At 45.7% G+C, this 24,789-nt stretch overlaps 2 protein-coding genes across 2 annotated transcripts in view; one reads left to right on the top strand and one right to left on the bottom strand.

The window, feature by feature from the left end:
• Positions 1-4,970: 4,970 nt before the first annotated feature.
• LOC121287566 (ciliary neurotrophic factor receptor subunit alpha-like) lies at positions 4,971-19,724 on the top strand. Its single transcript, XM_041205496.1, has 6 exons — positions 4,971-4,983; positions 5,699-5,935; positions 10,868-10,985; positions 14,242-14,411; positions 17,291-17,454; positions 19,481-19,724. The coding sequence occupies exons 1-6, from the start codon at positions 4,971-4,973 to the stop codon at positions 19,628-19,630; spliced, it is 852 nt and encodes a 283-aa protein (XP_041061430.1). The 3' UTR covers positions 19,631-19,724.
• A 2,686-nt stretch (positions 19,725-22,410) lies between these two features.
• Positions 22,411-24,789, bottom strand: part of LOC121287565 (cathepsin L2-like) — a 121,328-nt gene continuing 118,949 nt past the window's right edge. The window contains 2 exon segments of the mRNA XM_041205495.1: positions 22,411-22,490; positions 22,904-23,309. Of these exon segments, the coding sequence (XP_041061429.1) occupies positions 22,411-22,490; positions 22,904-23,309 (486 nt within the window).

The raw sequence follows: 24,789 nt of genomic DNA, 5'->3' as shown, positions 1-24,789 counted from the left end.
ACTGCCACTCTCTTCCACCCAGTATCTCCACACCAGTGCCGCTGTGCCATCCAGTCACTCTCCACTAATGCACTAACACACTATGCCACCCAGTCTATCCACAGTTAATGCACTGACATACTGTGCCACCCAGTCTTTCTACAGTTAATGCACTGACACACTGTGTCACCCAGTCTCTCCACACTAGTGTACGGACACATTGTGCCAACTAGTCTCTCCACACTTGTGCTGCTGTGTCACCCAGTCACTCTCCACTAGTGCACTGACTCACTATGCCACCCAGACTCTCCACAGTTGGTGCACTGACACACTGCGCCACCTAATCTCTCCCAACTAGTACATTGACAAACTGGCCACCCAGACCCTCTTCAGCAGTGCGCCACCAGTCTCTTCCAGCCAGTCTCTCCACATGAGTGCACTGACACACTGTGCCACCCAGTCTCTCCAAACCAGGGCACTGAAACACTGTGCCACCTAGATTCTCCACACTAATTCACTGAAATACTGTGCGACCCAGTCTCCCCACACTAATGCACTGACACACTGTGTCACCCAATCTATCCACATTCATGTACTGACACATTGTGTCAGCCAGTCTCTCCACACTAATGCACTGACAAACTGTGTCACCCAGTCTCTCCACACTAATGCATTGACACACTGTGTCACCCAGTCTCTCCACACTAGTGCACTGGCACACTGTGCCACACAGTCTATTTACAGTTAGTGCACTGACACAGTGTGTCACCCAGTCTCTCCAAACCAGGGCACTGTAACACTGAGCCACCCAGATTCTCCACACTAAATCACTGAAATAATGTGCCACCCAGTCTCTCCACACTAATGCACTGATACACTGTGTCAACCAGTCTCACCTCACTAATGCAATAACACACTGTGTTACTCAGTTTCTCCACACTAGTGCCACGGTGCCACCCAGTCACCTCCACTAATGCACAGACACACTGTATCACCCAATCTCTCCACACAAATGCACTGTCGCAATGTGCCACCCAGTCTCTCCACACTAATGCACTGACACACTGTGCACCCAATCTCTCCACACTAATGCACTGACACACTGTATCACCCAGTCTCTCCAAACCAGGGCACTGTAACACTGAGCCACCCAGATTCTCCACACTAAATCACTGAAATAATGTGCCACCCAATCTCTCCACACAAATGCACTGACACACTGTGCCACCCAGTTGCTCCACACTAATGCATTTACACAATGTATCACCCAATCTCTCCACACTAATGCACTGTCGCAATGTGCCACCCAGTCTCTCCACACTAATGCACTGACACACTGTGCACCCAATCTCTCCACACTAATGCACTGACACACTGTGCCACCCAGTTGCTCCACACTAATGCATTTACACAATGTATCACCCAGTCTCTCCACACTAATGCACTGATACACTGTGCCACCCAGTTGCTCCACACTAATGCATTTACACAATATGTCACCCAATCTCTCAACACTAATACACTGACACACTGTGCCACACTGTGCCACTGCAACTCTTTTCCACCCAGTCTCTCCACACTAGTGCCGCTGTGCCACCCAGTCACTCTCCACTCGTGCACTGACACATTATGCCACCCAGTCTCTCCACAGTTAGTGCACTGACATACTGTGTCACCCAATCTCTCCACACTAATGCACTGACACACTGTGCACCCAATCTCTCCACACTAATGAACAGACACACTGTGCCACCCAGTTGCTCCACACTAATACACTGACACACGGTGCCACCCAGGCTCTCGAAACTAATGCATTGCAACTCTTTTCCACCCAATCTCTCCACACTTGTGCCGTTGTGCCACCCAGTGACTCTCCACTAGTGCACTGACACACTATGCCACCCAGTCTCTCCACAGTTAGTGCACTGACACACTGTGCCACGCAATCTCTCCCAACTAGTGCTTTGACACACTGGCCACCCAGTCCCTCTCCAGCAGTGCGCTGCCACTCTCTTCCAGCCAGACTCTCCACACTAATGCACTGACAAACTGTATCAACCAGTCTCTCCATGCCAATGCACTAACACACTGTGTCACCCAGTGTCTCCACACTAGTGCCGCTGTGCCACCCAGTCACTCTCCACGAGTGCACGGACACACTATGCCACCCAGTCTCTCCACAGTTTTTGCACTGACACACTGTGTCACCCAGTCTATCTACTCTTTTGTACTGACACATTGTGCCACTCAGTCTCTCCACACTAGTGCCACAGTGCCACCCAGTCACTCTCCACGGGTGCACTGACACACTATGCCACCCAGTCTCTCCACTGATATTGTGCTGACACACTGTGCATCCCAGTCTCTCCACAGCTAGTGCACTGACACATTGTGCCACCCAATCTCTCCACACTATTGCACTAATACACTATGCCACCCAGTCTATCCACAGTTAGTGCACTGACACACTGTGCTCACCATTCTCTCCATGCTACTGCACTGATACACTGTGTCAACCAGTCTCACCACACTAATGCACTAACACCCTGAGTCACTCAGTCTCTCCACACTAGTGCCGTGGTGCCACCGAGTCATTCTCCACTAATGTACAGACACACTGTCTCACCCAATCTCTCCACATTAGTGCACTGACACACTCTGCCACCCATTCTCTCCACACTAATGCAATGACACACTGTGCCACTCAATGTCACCACACTAATGCATTGACACACTGTGCCACGTAGACTCTCCACATTAATGCACTACACACTGTGACATCCAATCTCTCCACACTAATGCATTGACACACTGTGCCACCCAGTCTCTCCACACTAATGCATTGACACACTGTGCCACTGTGACACCCAATCTCTCCAGACTAATGCACTGCCACTCTCTTCCACCCAGTCTCTCCACACTAGTGCCACTGTGCCACCTAGTCACTCTCCATTAGTGCACTAACACACTATGCCAACCAGTCTATCCACAGTTAATGCACTGACACTCTGTGTCACCCAGTCTCTCCACACTAGTGTACTGACACATTGTGCCACCCAGTCTCTCCACACGTGTGCTGTTGTGCCACCCAGTGACTCTCCACTAGAGCACTAACACACTATGCCACCCAGTCTATCCACAGTTAATGCACTGACACACTGTGTCACCCAGTCTCTCCACATTAGTGTACTGACACATTGTGCCACCCAGTCTCTCCACACTTGTGCCGTTGTGCCACCCAGTGACTCACCACTAGTGCACTGACACACTATGCCACCCAGTCTCTCAACAGTTAGTGCACTGACACACTGTGCCACGCAATCTCTCCCAACTAGTGCTTTGACACACTGTGCCACCCAGATTCTCTCCAGCAGTTCGCTGACACTCTCTTCTAACCAGTCCCTCCACTAGAGTGTACGGACACACTGTGCTCCACAGTCTCTCCAAACTAGTGCACTGACACACTATGCCACGCAATCTCTCCCAACTAGTGCTTTGACACACTGGTCACCCAGTCCCTCTCCAGCAGTGCGCTGCTACTCTCTTCCAGCCCGTCTCACCACACTAATTCACTGAAACACTGTGCCAACCAGTCTCTCTGTACTAATGCACTGACACTCTCTTCCCTCCAGACTCTCCACACTAATGCACTGACAAACTGTATCAACCAGTCTCACCACACCAATGCACTAACACACTGTGTCACCCAGTCTCTCCACACTAGTGCCACTGTGGCACCCAGGCACTCTCCACTAGAGCACTGACATACTATGCCACTCAGTCTCTCCACTCTAGTGCATTGGCACTCTGTGCCACCCAGTATCTCCACACTAATGCACTGACACATGTGTCACCCAATCTCTCCACACTAATGCACTGACACACTGTGCCAACCAGTCCCTCCACACTAATGCTCTGACACACTGTGCCACTCAATCTCTCCCAACCAATGCACTGACAATGTCCTGCCCAGTTCCTCCATAATGGAATTTAGCTGACTAACACAGTGCTTTGTTTCTAATAGAACCTCAAGACTTTAATTAGATTTGTCCCTTGCAACGCGTTCCTATCAACCCCTTTGTGTAAATCTATGTCTAACTCTTTTTAATCTGAGTTGCAGTTCACTGGTATCTAAGATGTACCTGAGGCTGACCATAATCCTTGGTGCTGTAATGGTGCCGCTAAATATCTTTGGTACAACAGCGGGGCAAACCATTGTAGATGGTGAGTTGTATCTGGATACTTGCTTAAAGGCTGTAAGTGAGTTTTGGTGTAATAGACAACTAAAATGCCTAATACCTCATACCATCTCCACACCTGCTACATTGTAAAAGCTTTGCAGGGCTTTCAATGTAAACGGGTGGCAGTGGATTCACTGTTTGTTATACGTCGTGTTGTAATGTGCCTTTAAGGGATAGCAGCATGACGTCACTGATGGGAAGTGTGTCATGTAATTCAGTCTTCATTCACTTTTGCTTTTGAGCAGATTACACACACATGCACACACACACACACACACACACACACACACTACTGCTGATGTCTTCGCGTTTTCTACCTTTGTATAAATATTCTCATGTTTCTAATCTAATTAAATGAACCCACAATGCGTTTATGCAACCTCTTGTGAGTGATTGCTTCCTTTACATAATTAGAAAAACATGCCAGACCAGACCTAATTTGTTCACTGTGACATTTCCTGCTCATTGTACTTGACAGGAATGATGATTGGGCAGGGTATATAACAAACATCTGATCCACTATCATTCATTTATACCTGCATGTTTGAAATATTAGACAAACATTACAGACATCAGGACCAAGAATTCTGCAACTTATTAATGGCAATAGTTTTAAACAGAATAAGAAACATGGGCCAGATTAATAATTATAAAATAATACATTTCAATTTTTTTCTCCTCTGATGTGGCCAAGGCCACTGGCATCTAGTGTGCCTCAGTTGCATGTAAATTTCCCATGTTTAAGTCTAGATGCTGAAAGTAGGTAAGCTATTCTACCATAGAATGCATCACAGCATGCCCTTACCCTCCCTTATTCTGATGTCACCATGCTTGCCAACCTCCAGAGGATAGTGATCATTGGGAGCACTGGCTGATCTATTATATCCCTCACATGGGGATTTTGTTCCTTTATTCTTTCATGGGACATGGGCATCAGTGGCAAGGCCAGCACTTGTTACCCATCCCTAATTATCCTTGAACTGAGTGGCTTACGAGGTGATTTCAGAGGGCAGTTAAGAGTCAACCACACTGCTGTTGATGTGGAGTCACATGTAGGCCAGACCAGGTAAGGATGGCAGATTTCCTTCCCTAAAGGACATTTGTGAACCAGATGGGTTTTTAAACGACAAAAATGATCATAGTCACATGGGCATTATTACTGCAAACAGCTTTTATCCCATACTTATTAAATCCACCACTTGCCATGGTGGGATTTGAACCCATCCACCCACAGAATTGACCTGTACAGCTAGGTTAATAGCCTCATGACATTACCACTACACCATTGTCTTCCATTACTCCCAAGCTGCTCTCAACTAACTCACTACAGCCCAATAACTGGGTATGAGTCTATATAGCCTAATAACATACCATGCAATGAGTGAGCCAGCAGGAGTGATTGTGATAAGTATTTCCATCAAAAGGATATGAATTGCTGAGTTTCATTGAATTTGAAGTGTTTTATGCTTGTATTTCAGGTGTTATCACACAGTATGATCAGATCGGGAGCAACATCACACTCATATGTAAAAATGCAGATAATGGAGTGGCTGAATGGAGGCTGAATGACTCAGAAATCATGAGGACCAGAGACATGGAACTAACTGGAACAAGCCTCACTATTTTCAGTATCAGTAAATCCCAGGAAGGGCAGTACAGCTGTCACAATCCGGAGTCAGGCAAAGCTTACAGCACAATCTCGTTGGTTTTAGGCTGTAGGTTTAAAGCTAATTCAATTAATCATATTGTCACTTGATGTCATTCATTGGCAGAGTTTCCCAGATTGTGAAAATCTTAGCAATTAACATTCGCTTTGACCCCTGTTCAGGATCTTGCTTTAAAAGATCAGTCGCTCGATTTACACCCATCCATTGTCATTGGGACCTGACTGCAATTTTAGTTGGAGTCCTAAGTAGGGAAGCAATGGCAGCTTGCCCCCTCCCATCCACAACAGACCTGCTGGCAGGGATATGGGAGCCAAAAGAGTCCAAGCAGCTATTAGAGTAATGGAACACCCGCTTCCCAGAGAAAACTCAGGTTCAACTCAGCTCAGGATCTCTGATTTCTGAGGTCAGTTTCACTATGTTTCTTGACATAAGTCAAGTGGTTTCAAGTGTTTGTGGCTTGTGGCTTTTGAAACTTCAAAGGACCTGGGGTAATTGACACTTTTATTAGCTTCCCATCCAGACTTTTATCATAGGAGAAATTTATCGATGGATTTCATTTTTTCAAGCTTATTTGTTTACAGAGCCCACTTTACACAGTGGTGTTCATTGGTTCTATTAAGTGTACAGTGGGTCAATGGGCATGGAAGAGCCAGAGCTTAGCATAGGAAGCATGAGGGGCCTGAGGGGTTGGGTGGAAGGGCAGAGCCTGGCATAGGTGGCATAACCTGACATAGGGTGTGAGTGGGGGGCATGAAGTGGCATGGATGGGGCATGGGGAGTATTTGGATGGTGAAGGGGGTGTGAGTGCTGGAGGACATTTGTGTTCACTGGGACAAAGACCCAAGGCACTGAGGTGGGCCTTTTAAACAGCCTGCCTCCGCACTGCGCAGCCCCTGTGGCTGCTCCGGACTTCTTCCTGGGACAGCTGGCTCAACTCCGGCACGCACCCGCCCCCAGCAATGAAGATCCTGTTTTGATAGGCACTTTCTCCTGAGGTGGGCAGGCTGCCCTTGGAATTTTTTGACTCTCCCTACCTGCCTTGAGGATGAAAAATCAGACCCTAGTCTCTGGAATTCCTTCCATAAGCCTCTTACCCCTCACGACCTCTCTCTTCTCGTTTAAGATACTAGTTAAAAGTTACCTGTTCTTTGGTAACCTGTCCTTATATCTCCTGTGCTTCGGTGACAATTCTGTTTGTTACGCTCCTGTGAAGCACCTTTTTTTTATTTGTTAATGGGATGAGGGCATCGCTGGCCAGGTCAGCATTTATTGCCCATCCTTAATTGCCCTTGAGAGGGTGGTGGTGAGCTGCCTTCTTGAACTGCTGCAGTCCATGTGGTGTAGGTACACCCACAGTGCTATTAGGGAGGGGGTTGACCCAGTCACAGTGAAGGAATGGCAATATATTTCCAAGTCAGGATGGTGAGTGTTTAGAGGGGAGCTTGCAAGTGGTAATGTCCCCATGTGTTTGCTGCCCTTGTCCTTCTAGGCGGATAGGTCACGGGTTTAGAAGGTACTGGTGAAGGAGCCTTGGTGAGTTGCTGCACTGCATGTTGTAGATGGTACACAGTGCTGCTTCTGTGTGTCAGTGATGCAGGGATTGAATGTTGAAGGTGGTGCATGCAGTGCCAATCAAGCAGACTGCTTTGCCCTGGATGATGTCCAGCTTCTTCCGTGTTGTAAGAACTGCTCTCATTCAAGCAGGTGGAGAGTATTCCATCACACTCCTGACTTGTGCCTTGTAGATGGTGGACAGACTTTGGGGAGTCAGGAGTTGAGTTACTCGTCTCAGAATTTCTGGCCTCTGATCTGCTATTGTAGCTATAGTATTTATACAGCAAGTCCAGTTAAGCTTCTGGTCAATGGTAATGCCCAGCATGTTGATAGTGGAGGAATCAGTGATGGTAATGCCATTGAATGTCAAGGGGGCGATAGTTGGATTCTCTCTTGCTGGGGATGATTGTTGAGTGGCACTTGTGTGGCCTTGGGATGGTTTACTACATTAAAGGCACTACTTAAATGAATGTTGGTGCGGTTGTTGCTGTTGAAGAATTATTTTTGAAATTGTGAAGTAGCCTCCGAATAAAGTAGGGGACTGGGAGAGAGACATTGGGCTGGATTTTACAATCACCCGGGGTGGGGGGTGTGGGGTGGGGGAGGGGAGCTTGTAAAATACAGAGCGTGTCTTGTCCGCTGCCTTCCCACCTGTACCTGACCTGTCTCCCATTTTACGAGGGATAGTGGAGGCATTGTGTGGCCCCTGTCTAATGTGTAGGGGGTAGTGGCATGTGTGTCAGCTTCACCTCTGACTTCTGAGCGGCCCGAATTGCTCCCACTCCCTGGGTTCTAGACCTTGCACTTATTTGGGGGTTGTGACAAAGTGCAGCAGACAACTGGTTTCGGTGCAAGAAAAAAAAACTGGGTTTATTGAAGTCACAAATGAACTTATAACGTTAGGATTACACTGAGATTATACAGACCTACAAAGTATACTTAGTTAAGAATGGGGAACACACAGTATAATGAGGGAAAATCACGCTACTAATCCCCTTACCCTTGTCCCACCCCCAAAACCTAATTAAATTGAACTAGGAGAGGTCGGGGATCATGCTTACCGACCAGGGTTCCTTGACAGTTCGAAATCCAGTCAGGTAAGCCGGTTGCAGTTTTGGGGTATGCTCTTTGTGTCCTCTGGGGCCTGCCGTCCCCATGTGGTCCTGGTCTGTGGAATCTGCGAAGGTTCTTCTGTTGGGTAGAGGGCGCGGTTGTGGGTGGTCGATCTTCATGGAGGGCTGCGGTTGCGGCCTTGTTGTCTTCGGTTGAGCCTGCCACCCCATGCCCCTCGCCGTGATGTTGCCTGCGGGCCTGCAAACCTCCAGATATCCTTCCTCCGCTTGGCTCAGCTACTTCTCCCTCCTTAAACTCTGCTTCAACCACTCTAAAATTGCTCACCCTCCCTTCCCTTCGTGGCCCAGTTATATTGTTTTTCACATTTCTTATCTCAATCCAAATCAAGGTTAGTTCTTTGTCTGATTTTGGGGGGCTTCTTCAGGTGAGTGTTATCTCGTTGGTTTTAATGGGCTCATATGATGTTTATCGTTGTCTTCCTGTCTCCATAACTAGTCTTGAACTGAAAGCCTTTGTATATGTGGAGTATTGATAGGTTCGCATAATTGCATTGATTGCTGCCCTCCTGCCTTAGTTGTTAGTAGCGATTATTTATGCAAGATTTTGATGGGCTTTAGCTTCGTGTCAGATGAAGTCTTTCTCTGTGTTGATTGTTTTAAAGGGAAGAATGCGTTTTCTGTCTCCTCTTGTTGTCTGGTTCCAGGCAACAATCCACACTGCACTCAACAAGCCCGGGCATGTCCAGTCCCAGGCCTTCCTGTCTACAGGGCTCTACACTTAACTCAGCAGTTGGGTCCTCTGCCATAAAAGTCCAAAAGTCATACCTTTGTTGAGAATATGAAAAATGTGGGAATTTTGAGAACCCTTCACCTGGGCCAATTAATAACTACTTAAGTGCCTATCCCACCCCACCCTGCTGCTATTATACCCATGGCATGGGGGGAGGGGAGTGCCCAGGCCAGACAGGTAGCCTGGCAGATTTTCTTGGGTGAGCTAGTGTTGGGCAAGAGGGGCAGCACCTCCTTTGGAGGGGCCCCTTGCACCCATCAGAGGCATCCTCCCCCCGGTCATATCCCCCTTTAACCTTGCCCACTTGACCTCTCAAACCTAGCCCCCCCAACCTCCCTTACTGCCTTTGCTGGGGCCTGCCAGCTTGAACCTGGCACTGCTGGGACTACAGAGCTGCTGGGCAATTGATTGGCTGGAAATGCTCTAAGGTGGGGCTTGCCCCCCAGATGGGAGCGGCTGCTCACCCTGAGCCAATTAATGCTCTGGCAAGAGCAAAATGGCTGAGGGGCAAATGGCTTTTTTGTGGATGGGCTCCCGACTGACTTTTAAGGACACTGGCAGTCATTCCCAATGGCTGCAATCCCTGCTTTCTGGGATCATACCATGTCGATTTCCAGGAGCAGATACATTTTTCCACAATGTCAGGTTCACAATAAGGCAAATAAAATGGGTAATTAGAGCAGGATTTCTCCGATAAAAGAGCAAAGAGCATGTGCAACAAAATAAGTTTGCCGGTGATTGAATGGGAAAGTTTGAGGAGCTTCAGAAAGGGAATGGGCATTGAAGTTATTAAACTTAATCTCGGAGAGTATTTCACGAGTATGAGGAGTGATCGCTGGCTGGGCTGATTTGACAGGCCCAAGGCCTTCTCCTCCTCAAAATACATCACTACATTAGTGTGGTTTTGCCTGCTGGGCCTGGGTTTAAATCCACAACCTGGAGGGGTGAAGGCTTCCTTCTTCTGGCTGAGAGAGAAAACTTGAATCCTAGTCTGTGACAATTGAGGCTGATGGTAACTAACAACCCATAGTTCAATGAATGTGGACAAGCCTGCCAATCTTAATGAGAGTCAGGATATGGAAACAATTGCTTCAATTCTACACCCAATTACAGGTAACTAGAGGGGGCTTCATTCTATATCTGGCTATGTTATACACAGCCTGGAAGATTGTGACACTGATTCTAGGTACCAACTCTGATGTCTCTCAGCATGATACCCAAAATTAGAAAAGGAGTTATAGTGAAGGTAATACCCATTACGGAGGGACAATTTTAACCTAACACATCTGTCAAGGAACTGATGGGATTGGGAGAAGCACTGGTTTTACACTCCACCCAATTTATCTCCTATTGGGAGAGGTGGAAAACCAGTGTTGCACCCAGTCCAGTGCATTTTCTGCCTGGCGAGTTAGGTTAACATAACCTAATTCCTGCCCCTACCCCCACCCCACCCCCAGTACATTACTGATTCTGATTTACTGAATGCAGAGAAGAGGTACTGGGAGTCACTGCCACTCTGCATCTGAAGTCTTGCATTTATACAATGTCATTTCCATATTACAGATCCACCAGGAAAGCCTCAGGTCACTTGTTGGTCAGTGCGATATCCACTGAATGTTGTCTGCTCCTGGAAACTGGAAAACCAAAACTACCTTCCCACAAGGATCAATGTCACATACAGGTAAGGAAATTCCAGTAAATGGGTAGGTATGGGGGAGAGTGTTTCCTCTGAATGGGGAGTCAATGACGAGGGATCATCAATTCCAAATTGACACTGATCAAGAAGAGAGACATTAAGGAGAAACACAGAACATTGTTGGAACATGAATCTTTGCCACAGGGTGAGGAGTATATCTTTTATGAGAAGGTTGTAGTAGAGAAGTCAAGAAAAAAAGGTAAAAATAGGGCTATGAGGGCAGTGGTCGGTGGGTTGGGGGTGGGGGGGGGGGCGGGTGGTGGGATGAGAGGGGCCAATAAGATTAATTTCCCATCTTGAGGTAAAATAAAGCCAATCAGAAATCTACTATGGTGTATGCCGGGGCTGCACAATAGACCAGTCAGAACAACTCGGAATACTGTGTTCAATCCCATTAATCAATATACAAAGCTATACACTAACCCTGGAGTGGCTGCAAAGAAGAGCAACAAGACTGACCTCAAGTGTAAAAAAGGCAAGTTATGAGGAAAGATCAGTGAAGGTCAAGCTTTAGAATTTGGAAAGAAGGTGGCTCATGGGCAGCAGGGGCTGGTTCGCTCGGTTGACTGGTTAGCTCGGCTGGCTGGTTAGCTTGGTTGTCTGTTTAGCTCGTCTGGCTAGTCAGCTCAGTTGGCTGGTTAGCTCGGCTGGCTAGACAGCTCGGTTGGCTGGTCAGCTCAGCTGGCTAGACAGCTCGGTTGGCTGGTTAGCTCAGCTGGTTAGACAGCTCAGTTGGCTGGTCAGCTCAGCTGGCTAGACAGCTCGGTTGGCTGGTTAGCTCAGCTGGTTAGACAGCTCGGTTGGTTGGTTAGCTCGGCTGGCTAGCGCATGCATCAGATCAATGCTGTAAGTGCAGGATTCAATCACATTCCAGCTGAGGCAAACTCGGGGCCTGTTCCCCTTGCCCAACCCATAGCAACAAATCACCATGGACCTGCATCAGGCAGAGAAATGAAGATGATGGGAGGAGGGATATCATTAATATTGAATTGTCCAGGAAAGCAAATCTTATAAATTACTTCAAATTAAGCCAATATAATATGACCAGAGGGTAAACATTCAAATGATTGGAAAGTTAAAAAAATAGTTATCAGGAAGAGTATTTTTACTCAAAGACTGATCAGTATTTGGAATGAGATGGATAATAGGGGTAATTAGGGTTGGATTCTGCAGTGAGTGAGTTGGGTTACAGGGATGTTTTCTGAGCTGAATGGGCTTTTCCTTCTTGACAAGTTTCAGCTTCTCTTCCTGATGCAGATCTGCACCTGAGATGGGCCTAGCCCTGCTGGGAGGAGTGGGTAATTTGAGCTCGGAGCCTTCCATGGAACTGCTGAGACTTGGGATCAGCAGGCAGAAAGTCCTGATTTCATGTAAACCCTTGGAGAGGTCCTGCTGACCCTCACCATAGTCTCTTTGACCTGCCATCAGGATCTCCTCTGACTGGTGGGGGGGGTCAGGGAGCGGCCCATTCTACTGCCTTGCGCTCGATGCCTCTGTGCTAGAGGTGTAAATGGTCTCCCTGGAATACATAGCAGGAGAGCTGGGGGGGTGGGGGGGACCCTTTCTGTCTCATTTATATTCCTGCAATAAGCCTGTACTCATTACAGTTACAGACTCAGCTCCCAGAGAAAGACGTTAGGAATGTTTATAGTGCCAAATTAATAAGCAGTGTGTTGATATTTCTGGTTTTGTTTGTATTGGTGGAAATCCCTCTAACATCATGAGCCATGTTTGGTGGGGAGGGTGCTCAGATGTTCACAGTTCTGAGCAGGGGGTACCAGAGTTTCTATCCCCACTGAGCCTATTAAGGCCAAAAACCTGCCACTGGGCCTGGCACGCTTAAAGTTCTGGAATGAAACCTGAACCCACATCCTCCTGTCTCAAAGGGAAGAGATTCCTCTTTAGTGAGCCAAGGTGATAATGCCCAGGAAATAAAAATGTTTAGTTTGAGTCATTGTGAAATCCAGACCTAAGGCAACAACAATAATTCAGCTTCTGGCCTTTACGAGTAAGATCTCATTCAAACAACAATGTTAGGGTGGGAGAGGGAGGAACTGAACTTCTTTACTCTCTCCCAGCCCCCTGTAAGTGATTTTTGTGTGCTTTTGAATTATTTTTAAAGTGTGCTGTGGCTTGATTCCCTAATCCCTCAGTTTGTGTGATCCAATTTAATAATCACTCACAGCAAACTCGCGTTATGATTAATTCAGAAGGCTAATTTATTAATTTCAAACCCAGTGAAGGGGGAGGGGTGGGGGGAGCATTTGCAAACTCACACATATAGGAAAGGGGAATAGAAAAGTGGAAGATTTACAAATATGGGCAACAGCAGTAAAAGAACCACAGAAATGAATATTAATTCAAGTGATTTCCAAAGTCCAAGAAGTGAAAGTCCAGTGGATGTTTCTTTTGTGTTGGGGTTCCATCCAGATGTGTTCTGGTTGAAGACAACAACATGAAAATCCTTGAAACAACTGCCCTTGCGGCATAATGGAGTATCTGTGCTTAGATTGCTTGGCAGGTGATGATCAAAGACTTTTAAATCAAACAGGCTTCAAGGAATTGAGAGTTGGTTGTCGGCTGCTTGCTCAGCCAGGAGCTGCTGGAATTCTTTCCAGTTGGTGTTAGAGCACTCTAAGGGTTTCTCAGTTTTTAAAGGAATATAGGGATTTCAAAATGGTCACTCGAGTGATGTGATCTTCTTTTTCAACAGTGATGTCAAAAGGGATGTTTATCTATTGTCTGGGACTGGTTTGGTTTCAGGACTGATAATGTCCCAGCCATTAGCTTTTGGAAGAGTTACCATCCAAGTTGAGGTTCTTGTGTTGGGAAGCCATTGTCAGGGCAGACCCTCTGATTCTGCCAGAGGGGTAAGCTTATCAAAATATAAATGATGTCCATTGTCCCCTCAATCGTCCCCTTTTGAAATGGACCTGGATAATCCCAAGTGTGAGATGGGTCTGTTGACAACTCTGCAGGAATAATGAGTTTTAACCTGCGAGCCCCTTGGTTTCATGACTATAATGTTCTTACAATTGGGTGTGAGATTCCATGATGATGAGAGGAGGGCTCTTTTGGTCTTGTAACTCCTGTTGGTAGTTTCAAGAACAAAGGACTAATCCTGCGGTCATGTAATTATATCTTTTTGATTCAGTGAATGCCCATTTTAACAATAGCAATAGCTTTGGATCTCTTTTTGTGTCTTATTGACTTAACAATAATAGTTCTGTACTTTTGAAAGATATGGAATTGAAGATGCTGAATGGTGCTCAGATGAAGAGACACTGCAGGGCAACTGCACAATTGAGGACATCAAACTCTTTTCAAAGACTCCCTACACAGTGAAGGTGACAGCTACAAACTCACTGGGATTCAGATCCACTATTAGCCAATTCATTGTGGAGAAGATAAGTAAGTGGCACTATTTGTCCATTGCAGTATAAATCAAAAGTGTGTGCATGTCTTGATCTATGTCTTCATTTATATTTCAACCTGCGACCTATCTCGTGACCTGTGCCCTCTATCTTGAAACGAGCTACGCAACCGAGATAATCGACACATTATATTAAAATTCCCATGTGCTGTTTCAAAAAAAACTATTACGTGGGTTTATTTTAAATGGTAGAACGTGAGCTTCAATAGTGTAGTCCTGTAGTTTCTGACCCAGAGATTTGATAAAGTTATGTTAATTATATTTAATTGCATGCCACTGGTGGGAATTAAGGGATTCAATTGTGCTCCAATGAATAGAAAGAAACTGAAACTATGGTTGTTGTGTTAGGAGAGTCATGTTTGTAATGTGTATCTCTGTAAATAAATCCTGATAAAAGCGTATAAAGATTAGCTCCAGTACTATCCTTCAACACCTAACTTTCTGGATCAGAACACACTGTAGCCATTTATCAGGCTAAGAAGCCAATAAGATGAGTGGGGCACACACGTTCATTACACACCTGAAGTGGACTTTCCGCCATAATGGAAAACCAGGAGAACCCCTCAACATTTCATTGAATAGTGTCATGGGAACTTATATGTTCGTTTGGGAGCCCACATGTGGCCCAAGTCTAATAAGTCTAATATCTCACCTGAAAGACTGCACTACTGACAGTGCAGCACTCCCTCAGTACTACACCAGGAGTATCAGCCTAGATTATTGGCTTAACCCGTGGAGTGGGATTGTAAAATCACAACCTGCTGAGCCTCGGCCGACACTGCACGTGTATTGGTAACTGTGCTCATTAAATTCAGGGATAGTAATGTCGACATTGGAAGGTTTGGGCATTTTAAATGATTAAACAGATTTATAGCCTGGCCAGTTGCACTGTAAACCTGAGGCAGGATTTTTCAGTCGGCGTGTGGGGACGGGTCCAACATGCCAGTGCGTAAAATGACACGTGATGATGTTGGGTGTGCGTCCCTATGTCATCGTGCTGAGTTGTGATGTTTCGTTCAGCAGGCAGGCGCCAGAGTCGGCTGTGCGCCCGCCAATATGTAAGAGGCCTATTAAGGTCATTAAGGAAGTAATTAATATGATTGCTAACATTGTACATCCAACCTTAATGTTGACGGGCAGGCAAAAAGGTCAAATGGCCTTTGCATTTTTATTAATTAAATAAAACATTTTTCATAAATATAAACAAATGTCTCATCTCATGACACAGTCACATGAGGGGACATGTTTAAATAAATTTTAAAATCATTTATTTAAATATTTTCCGTGCCTCAGGGAGATTGAAGCGCTCTTTCATGTGCATGTGTGAAAGAGCGCTGGCCCCAACTCTCCCTCTTCCCCCTGCCCGCACAGGTAGTGTTGAGAGCTATGGCTCGTGTCTTACGTTGGGCAGGCCTTAATTGGCCCGCTTGTGTAAAATAGTGACGGGGTGCCAATCTGCTCCGTGACGGCCCCCACGCGCTCCTGCCGAGCCTGCCCACCACCAGAAAAATTCAGCCTCTGGTTCTGCTTTGCCCTCTAAAAATCATCCCCTTTGCACTGGTGTGATATTGCTCTCCAATGCCATCCTGACTTTTTAAAAATTATTCTTCCATGGGATGTGGGCACCGTTGGCTAGGCCAGTATTTATTGCCTATACTTAATTGCCCTTCAGAAGACGGCACTGAGCTGCCTTCTTGAACCACTGCAGTCCCTGTGGTGTAGGTACACTCACAGTGCTGTTAGGGAGGGAGTTCCAGGATTTTGACCTTGTAACAGTGAAGGAATATATTTCCAAGTCAGGATGGTGAGTGGCTTGGAGGGGAACTTGCAGGTGGTGGTGTGCCTATGTGCCTGCATGGCTGCCACTGTGCATTGGTGGTGGAGGGAGTGAATGTTCCTGGATGTGGTGCCAATCAAGTGGGCTGCTTTGTCCTGGATGGTGTCATGCTTCTTGATTGTTGTTGGAGCTGCACTCATCCAGGCACATGGGGAGTATTCCATTTCCACTACACCACTGCCTCCCCTGTGTGTTTTGCTATCATCCAGTTCTTCTAATGGGCTCACAAAACAGCATCCACATTGCTTCCAGTGCTGGGCATGCTACTGGGCCAGGCTCATGGCCTTTTGACTTGATGAAAGTTTATGTTACCAATCCATATTCGCATTAACTCTTTCTACATGAAATAATCTCTGCCCCAGCTAAGAAGTGGTTGTTGTCCCTTTTGAGAAGTACAGAGACTCAGCACACAACCCTTAAGTTGGGAAAGCATTCCTGAACTCACGACTCTATGGGAAAAAAATTATCTAAATTTAATATTGTTACATGCTAACTCAAAGTATCTGGTTTTTGACAGGAATTCTAGCTGTGATTTTCACCTTTAGTCAAGTCAGATCCACCGGTCAGATGTCAGTGTTTCTCCAATACCCAACCAACCAAAAAAGTTATCGTTACAGTGGAAATATCCAACCTATTCCCATCCTTTTGTACTTTAAGTACAACTTCCCTCATCCTCCCCAATCATCACGCTGAAATAATCTATTGATAGGCATACAACCCATCCTTTGCATTATTTTCTATATCTGTCTCAGGTCTCTCCTTATTCTACACTGCACTAAAATAGATAGACCTGATTATTTAAACCTATCTGATATGCTACCCATGGAATTCCAAGCCATGAATGAATTATTAATTTGTAGGCTAATGTGTAGAAACCAATATAATTAACTACTGCAAAAAAAGTGGAACGCTAACCAAAGCAGCAAAAGCAACTCATAGTATCTAAGTTTAATATTGTTACATGTTAAATCAAAGCACCTGGTTTTTGATAGGAATTCTAACTGTGACTTTCACCTGTAGTCAAGCCAGATCCACCGACAGATGTCAGTGTTTCTCCAATACCCAACCAACCAAAGAAGTTATTGCTACAGTGGAAACCACCTGTCACGTGGCCTGATCCCAGTTTATTTTTGTTGAAGTACAGAATAAATTACTGGCCGGATGGATCAACTAGACACAGAATGGTAAGGACAACTTCTCTTGTTACCGTTAGAGGAATAAATAGAGTTGCTGGGATGATACCAGAAATGAAAGCTTCTAACTTTTAGAAAAGACTGGACAGACTGTGGGCTCTTTTCTCTAGGAAGAGAAGACTGAGTGGTGCCCTGATAAAGGTGCTTAAGACTATAAAAGGACTTGGGCAGGCAAAGGGAAGATGCTTCCACCTAGGAGGTTTTCAAAATTAGGGCCTATAAATATAAATAAGTGAATTCAGAAAGGAATTCAGGAGAAGCTTCTTTATCCAGAGAATGGTTAGAATATGGAACCACAGGGAGCCGTTGAAGCAAGTAGCATAAAAGTGTAATGCAACATTAGCTATGTACTTGAGGGAAAAAGGAATAGATAGAATCAGAAGCTGGAAGGAGGCTTGTGTTGAGCATCGGGACTAACACTGAATGGTTGGCCGAATGGCCTTTTTCTGTGTTGTAAATTCTGTGTATGTGAAGCTTATCCCTTCAGCACCTTCATGCAGTAGTTTGGCACTGCTTCCCTGTTGGACAGCCCGACTGACTGACATCCTATTCATTTCCATGGGAGGAAAATTCAACAGGTTCTATAAAGAATGGGCAATGTCCTCCACCAGATCACTGCTCAGGAGGAAAAGCTGAAAATTGATCCCGATCATCATTTTGTAAATGTTTAAAATCTCTCCCTGCCTCAGTATTCTCCCCTTCATTTATCTCCACTTCACAATCTACTCTTTACCTTTCCAGGAGCAGCCAATCGGCTCCAAGGCAGTCTTTATCTTCTATGTTCTGTGCAGGCCAGCAAGGGAACCTGCATGTTGTGATGCCCTCACAGCATCTGACCTGCCTCACCAATACCCACCTCCCCTGGTGGGGCTGCCAAGGCTCCAGAGATGCCAGCCCTCTGATTGGACCTGCAATGTTGGGAGCATGCCCTCTGCCCTTAGTAGGATGGTGAGCATGAAGACAGCCATTTTGGAGATCACCTCCTGGAAGATTGACCCGCTGGCCTTGCTATCAGCATTTGTGGACCCCATTTGGCCCTGATGTTGGGGTCCTGAAGCCTGTGGGAGAATTCAGCCCAAAGTCTCCAGGAATGAACATATGATATTTCCCCAAAAGAAATGTTATCATAGTTATGAAAGAATAATTTGAGGAATGAGTCATTTGGTCCTTAAGAGCCTGTTCCAGACCATGATCCACCTTATCATGGATTCTCGCCAAACCCTTTCATTTTCACTGACCAAGAACAAGTTCCACTCACAGGATAAGGCAGACAGGAGTCTTTTAGTGATCCAGGTAAGTAAACATTACAGGAGTCATGTTGGCACAGAGACCCTCTGCGTGCAAGGCAATATTAGCAATATACAAAGACAATTCTTCTCTCACATACATTGAAAACCTTTATTCTCTTTATTGCTGCAATGGGAGGAGTGTAACACAGTGGAACTCATTGTCATTCTCATGTCTGTAATTCGATTATTGTAATGTGCAGTAAATTTGTTTTTGTCAGATTTTCATCCCAATTAGGAAAAAGATTTTTCCTGAGTGATTGTCATCTCAGAATCCGGTCGGGTGACTTCCATTAGCCAACAGATAGAATCACACAGATTGCTGGGTGTACATATGATTTATTAAGATATAACCCAGAAGTGTCAGCAACTCAAAGATTGTGGAACAAAGTAAATATACTGGAATTTATGTATCCAGTTTGAGAAAACACATTTCTCTACTGACTTCTCAATTGAATTCATTGAAGTCTAATGGAAAACTTGTGGCTAGCCTGGGAATTATTAAATCTATACTTAAGGATGTGACATTAGGGCTGGACCTCTGATCACTGGAGTGACTCCTCATAAATGTGGATGACAGATTGATCAGAATTCTTAGATTGATCTGTGTTCATGAAGCTGCGAGGTGATCTGAGATTTCTCTCAGTTGTCTGTTAATATTATTCTCAGTTGTAATGTTACCTTTAGGCTTTGGATAACTTGTGGCTTCTTCTTTCTTTTCCGTCCCACAGATTGAGATCAGTGACCAAACCAGCTATACCCTCAGTGGCCTGCGATCTAGAGCTCTATACTTTGTGAAAGTTGCAGCAAAGGACTTTGTTGACAATGGTATCTCCAGTGATTGGAGTCCAACCGTTTCTGCACGCTTGTGGTCCAACTGAGAGATTAAACTTTCTGCACTAACAGCTCTGAAGTTAAAGCTGCTTCTGGTGACAATGTGCTTACAAACACAATAATTCTTATGGGCTTTCATCAAAGGAGCAGGAATGTAGAGGTGGAGCATTTCACCAAAATATAATTATCAATAAACGCTGCAGAATATTCCACACACTTTTTATGCATTTTTCTTCATGAAATGTGTCAAAATCTTTCTCTGAACTGTGTCGATTGTAATTATATTAATATATGTTATTTTACATTGATAGCATGGAGTTATGGTACTGGATGAAGAATCCAGACAACTAAAGATTGAAGACATGAGTTCAAATCCCATTATGGCAGGTGGAAAATTTACAATTCAATAAATTAATAAATCTGGAATAAAAAGCCTGTATCAGTAATAGTGTTGTAATTAAAAATCCATTTGCTTCACTTTCTCTTTATTCTTTCATGGGGTGTTAGTGTCATTGGAAAGGCCAGTATTTATTGCCAAAAAAATGAATTGCCCTTGAACTGTGTGGCTTCCTAGACCATTTAAATTGGCAGTTAAGAGTCAACTGCATTGCTGTAGGTTTGGAGTCACATGCTGGTCAAACCAGATAAGGACAGCAGATTTCCTTCCCTAAAGGGCATCAGTGAGCTAGATGGGTTTTTACACCAATCAACTCATGGTCACCATTACTGAAACTTTTCATTCCAGATTTATTAATTGAATGTAAATTCTGCCAGCTGCGATTTGAACTCATGTCTCCATAACATTAGCTTGGGCCTATGGATGACTAGCTGAGTGACATTGCCACTATCCCACCAGCTCCCCTCACACCCACCAAGGAAGGAAATCTGCCATCCTTACCTGGCCTGGCCTACATGTAACTCCAGGCTCACAGCAATGTGGTTGACACTTAACTGCCCTCAGAAATGGCCTAGCAAGCCACTCAGTTGTATCAAACCGCTACATAGAAATTGAATAAGAATAAAACTGGGTACAGCACTGACATTGGCCTAGGCACCGGAAATGACAGAGGCACACACATGCCCAGATGACCCAAGAAAGTCCTCCTCACTAGCATCTGAAGGCTTGTGTGAAAGTTGGGAGAGCTGCCCCACATACTAATCAAGCAATAGTCTGACATAGTCATACTCACTGACTCATACCTTACAGTGTCCCAGACTGCTCCACCACCATTCCACTGGCAGGAGAGACCCACCAGTGGTGGCAGCACAGTGGTCATCATCTTAGTCAGTCCCTCATGATCGAGGATGGCTTGCTTCCGCACTAAAAATTAGTGCAACCTACAGCCTCTGTCACAGGTGGGGCAGGCGGTGGCAGGGGGTGGGTGGGGTGCCTGGGCTACCACACGGTCCTTCCACTGTCGACGCTTGGCTTCAGCTAACTCTTGGCGATGAGACTCGAGGTGTTCAGCTCCTTCCTAGCTGCCTTCCCTCCGCTTTGGGCGGTCTTAGGCCAAGGATTTCCAGATGTTGGTGGGGATGTTTCATTTTTTCAAGGAGGCTTTGAGGATGACCTTGAAACGTTTCCTCTGCCCTCCTGGGGCTCACTTGCCCTATCAAAGCTCTGAGTAGAGCACTTGTTTCAGGAGTCTCGTGCCAGGCATGCAGACGATGTGGTGGGGCTGGTCAAGCGTGGTCAATGCTGCGATGCTGGGGATGTTGGCCTGAGCAAGAACACCGAGGTTGGTGCGCCTATCCTGCCAATGGATTTGCAGGATCTTGCGGAGGCAGCACTGGTGGTACTTCTCCAGAGCTTTGAGGTGCCTGCTGTACATAGTCCACATCTCTGAGTCTTTAGGAGGGTGGCTATCACTACTGCTCTGTAGACCATAAGCCTAGTGCCAGGTTTGAGGTCCTGGTCTTCAAACACTCTCTTCCTCATGTGGCCAAAGGCTGTGCTGGCACACTGAAGGCAGTGTTGAACCTTGTCGTTGATGTTTGCTCTTGTTGACAACAGGCTTCCAAGTTCTCGTCATGGATTTTGATAACTGGGTTGGGGTGGGGGGGTGGGGCGGTGTGTGTGTGTGTGGGGGTGAGGGGAGTGCGGTGTGGAGGGGGCAGGCTGGTAGAGGACCTTTGTCTCACAGATGTTTAGTGTAAGGCCCATGCTCTCGTACACCTCAGTGAAGGTGTTGACAATGGTTTGGAGCTCGGCCTCTGAGTGTGAACAGACTCAAGCATCATCTCCACACTGTAGCTCAATGACAGGGGATGGGACAACCTTGGATCTGGCCTGCAGGCAGCAGAGGTCGAACAATTTCATACTTGTTCTGAAGTTTAGCTTCACTCCAGCGGGCAGCTTGCTGAGGGTGAGATGGAGCATTGCAGCAAGAAAGATTGAGAAGAGCGTTGGTGTGACGACACAGCCTTGCTCATCACCTGTCCGAACATGGATTGGGTCTGTGGTGGATCCATTGGTCAGGATCACGGCTCGCATGTCATTGTGGAGCAGGTAGAGGATGGTGACAAACATTTGGGGGCAGCCGAAATGGAGGAGGATAAGCCTTTGTGGTTGACAGTGCCAAAGGCTCCTGTGAAGTCAAAGAAGTCTATCTACAGCTTTTCTAACCAGCACAGATCTGCATCCAGCTTCCCCTTCAACGCATAAGGCACAGGTCTGGCCTTAACGAAGCTTGCTGTCGCCTGAGGATCCACATATATCTTGGCCTGCATGCCTTTTAACTTCCCTAATTCATCCCAGAATACACTGCCGTATTTCCTTAGCAGTTCAGGAACTCCTCCTGTTTCCAGGTGAAATATCTCAGACCTGTCAAGCTTGGTCTTCTGTAACCAGTCTTGGCATAAAAGACCAGGTCCATCTCCTTTCATTATTATCACGGGTGCCTGGGCCTATAAGACAATATGGATTGCATCCAATCCTGTGGCGATGCCCTTTATCTGAATAGATTTCCCAGTGTATGTCTTTAATTTAGCATTTGTCTGCTCCAGGTTTATTGGCTGTCTACCTTCATTAAGGTATTTGAAAGTGTGCTCCACCACCACTGTATTCGTGGCACCTGTATCCACCTCCATGATTAGTGGCTTCTCATTAACTTGGATTGTGACAGTGATGGGTTCGGTATTTACAGTGATTACGTTATACAGGGAATAAATGTCGATGTTGGCAGCTTCAGGTTCTGCTGTATTTTTTAATTCAATCATGTTGGTTTGCTGCTTTATCAGCTGTTTCAACTTTGCCTTGCATTGCCTCACTATGTGACCTTTCTTATGGCAGTAACGACATTCTGCCTCCTTGAATTTACAGGTGTCTGGTCCGTGGCCACCTCCACATCTGTAACAGTTTAATCTTGAAGTCACTTGGAAGTGTTTCCACTCGGCCTTTTCATATTTCTCACAGCGGACATTCCGTTTCGATGCTGTGAGTCTGGTTTTCGCTCCACGCCTGGCAGTCAGTTCCTGCTCCACATGAAGAACGGCGCCATGTTGTATGTGTTGCAAAGCCTGTGAGTCTCTTGCAGCATTTTCCGTGGTGAGGGAGATTTCTGGGACATGCTTCAGTTCGATATCAACCTCGGTGAGTAAGCGGTGCTGAATGGTATCATCCTGAACCCCACAAACTAATCGGTCCCGCAGCAAATCATTTAATGTGTCCCCAAAGTCGCAGCGTTCAGGTTCGCTACATAGGTTGTGAAGGACTCTCCCGGGGCCCTAACTCTGGAATTAAATTTAAAATGTTGCATTGTTATGGGTGGCTTCGGCTGGAAGTGCATTTTCACGAGGTCCACTAATTCATAATAGGATTTAGAATTGGGCGTGTTCAGGGCTGTCAGTTTGCGACTGAGATTGTGTATGCCTTTCTGCTACATACACTCAAAAGGATGGCTTTCTGCCTTTCCTCCTTGGTAATTTCGTTCACTATGAAATAAAAACCAAGGTGCTCTAGACACTGACTCCAGTCTTCCATAGTCACTTCATAAGGATCGATTCTGCTGAAGAGTGGCATGACTGGTGAGTAGTCTTTTACCTGTCTTAAGATTCGATGTACTCATGGTAACCTGGTGAGGTGCAGCATCCGAGCTATTTTACCCTAGTTGCCAAATGTAATGACTTGATAGAGTGGACAGGTTTCAACAAGAAATAGATAAACTTTATTACAGACAGCTTTTCAGGTGCTACATGCTTGGTCAGGACCTTCGTCAGGAAGCCTCACCTGCTGGATTGCCCTCTCTTAGGGGTCATTGGTTGGAGCCGCCACGAACATCAAATGCCCCCTGATAGTCAGCAGGAGAGGCTATACCTTCAGTCACTACAACTATCTACTGTCTCCCTTCAGCTGATGAATCAGCGCTACCTCATGTTGAAACTTGGAAGAAGCACTCAGGGTGGAAAGGACACAGAGTGTAATCTGGGTGGAGGACTTCAATGCCAATCACCAAGAATGGCTCAGACAATGCTGGCCAAAGCAAATAGCTGCCTGATTGGACCTGTAGCTGGTGGTGAGAAAACCAACACAAAGGGGAAAGTTACTTCACCTTATCCTCACCAATCTACCAGTCCTGGTATTGGTAGGAGTGAAAGCTGCATTGTCCTTATGGAGATAAGGTGGACATCCAGCATCATGTTGTGTTGCACTGCTACAATGTGAACATACCATTTGCTTTCTTAATTGCTTGCTACTCCTGATTGAGAACTTTCTGCAATTCATGTACAAGAAACCCAAAACCCCCTGAATACCAATATTTACTAGTCTCTCACTTGTTAAAAATAATCTGCCTTTCTATTTCTCCTAAAAATGTGGATAATTTTACACTACTCCATCTGCTACCTTCATGCCCAATTAATTAACTGGTCTATAATACTTTGCAGCTTCTGACCTTCCCACCTATTTTTTTTATTGTTAACAAACTTGAATATATTTTACTCAGTCTCCTCCTTGAAGCCATTAATATAGATTGTAAATAGCTGAAGCCCTAGCTTTGATCTTTGTGATACTCCTCTAGGTACAACTTGCCAAACTGGCAATGAACTGTTTAAACTTTCTCTTTATTTTCTATCCATTAACCAATCTTCAATCTGTGCTAATATATTACTCCCAAACCCATGAGCTCTAACCTTGAGTCACCTCTCCTGTGTCTCCTCATTGAATGTCTTCTGAAAATTCAAAACTATTTTACATCCACTGGTCCTC

This window comes from Carcharodon carcharias, chromosome 14, assembly GCF_017639515.1.
Source record: "Carcharodon carcharias isolate sCarCar2 chromosome 14, sCarCar2.pri, whole genome shotgun sequence".
Lineage (NCBI taxonomy): Eukaryota > Metazoa > Chordata > Chondrichthyes > Lamniformes > Lamnidae > Carcharodon > Carcharodon carcharias.
This window is presented reverse-complemented; position numbering and strand designations above follow the sequence as displayed.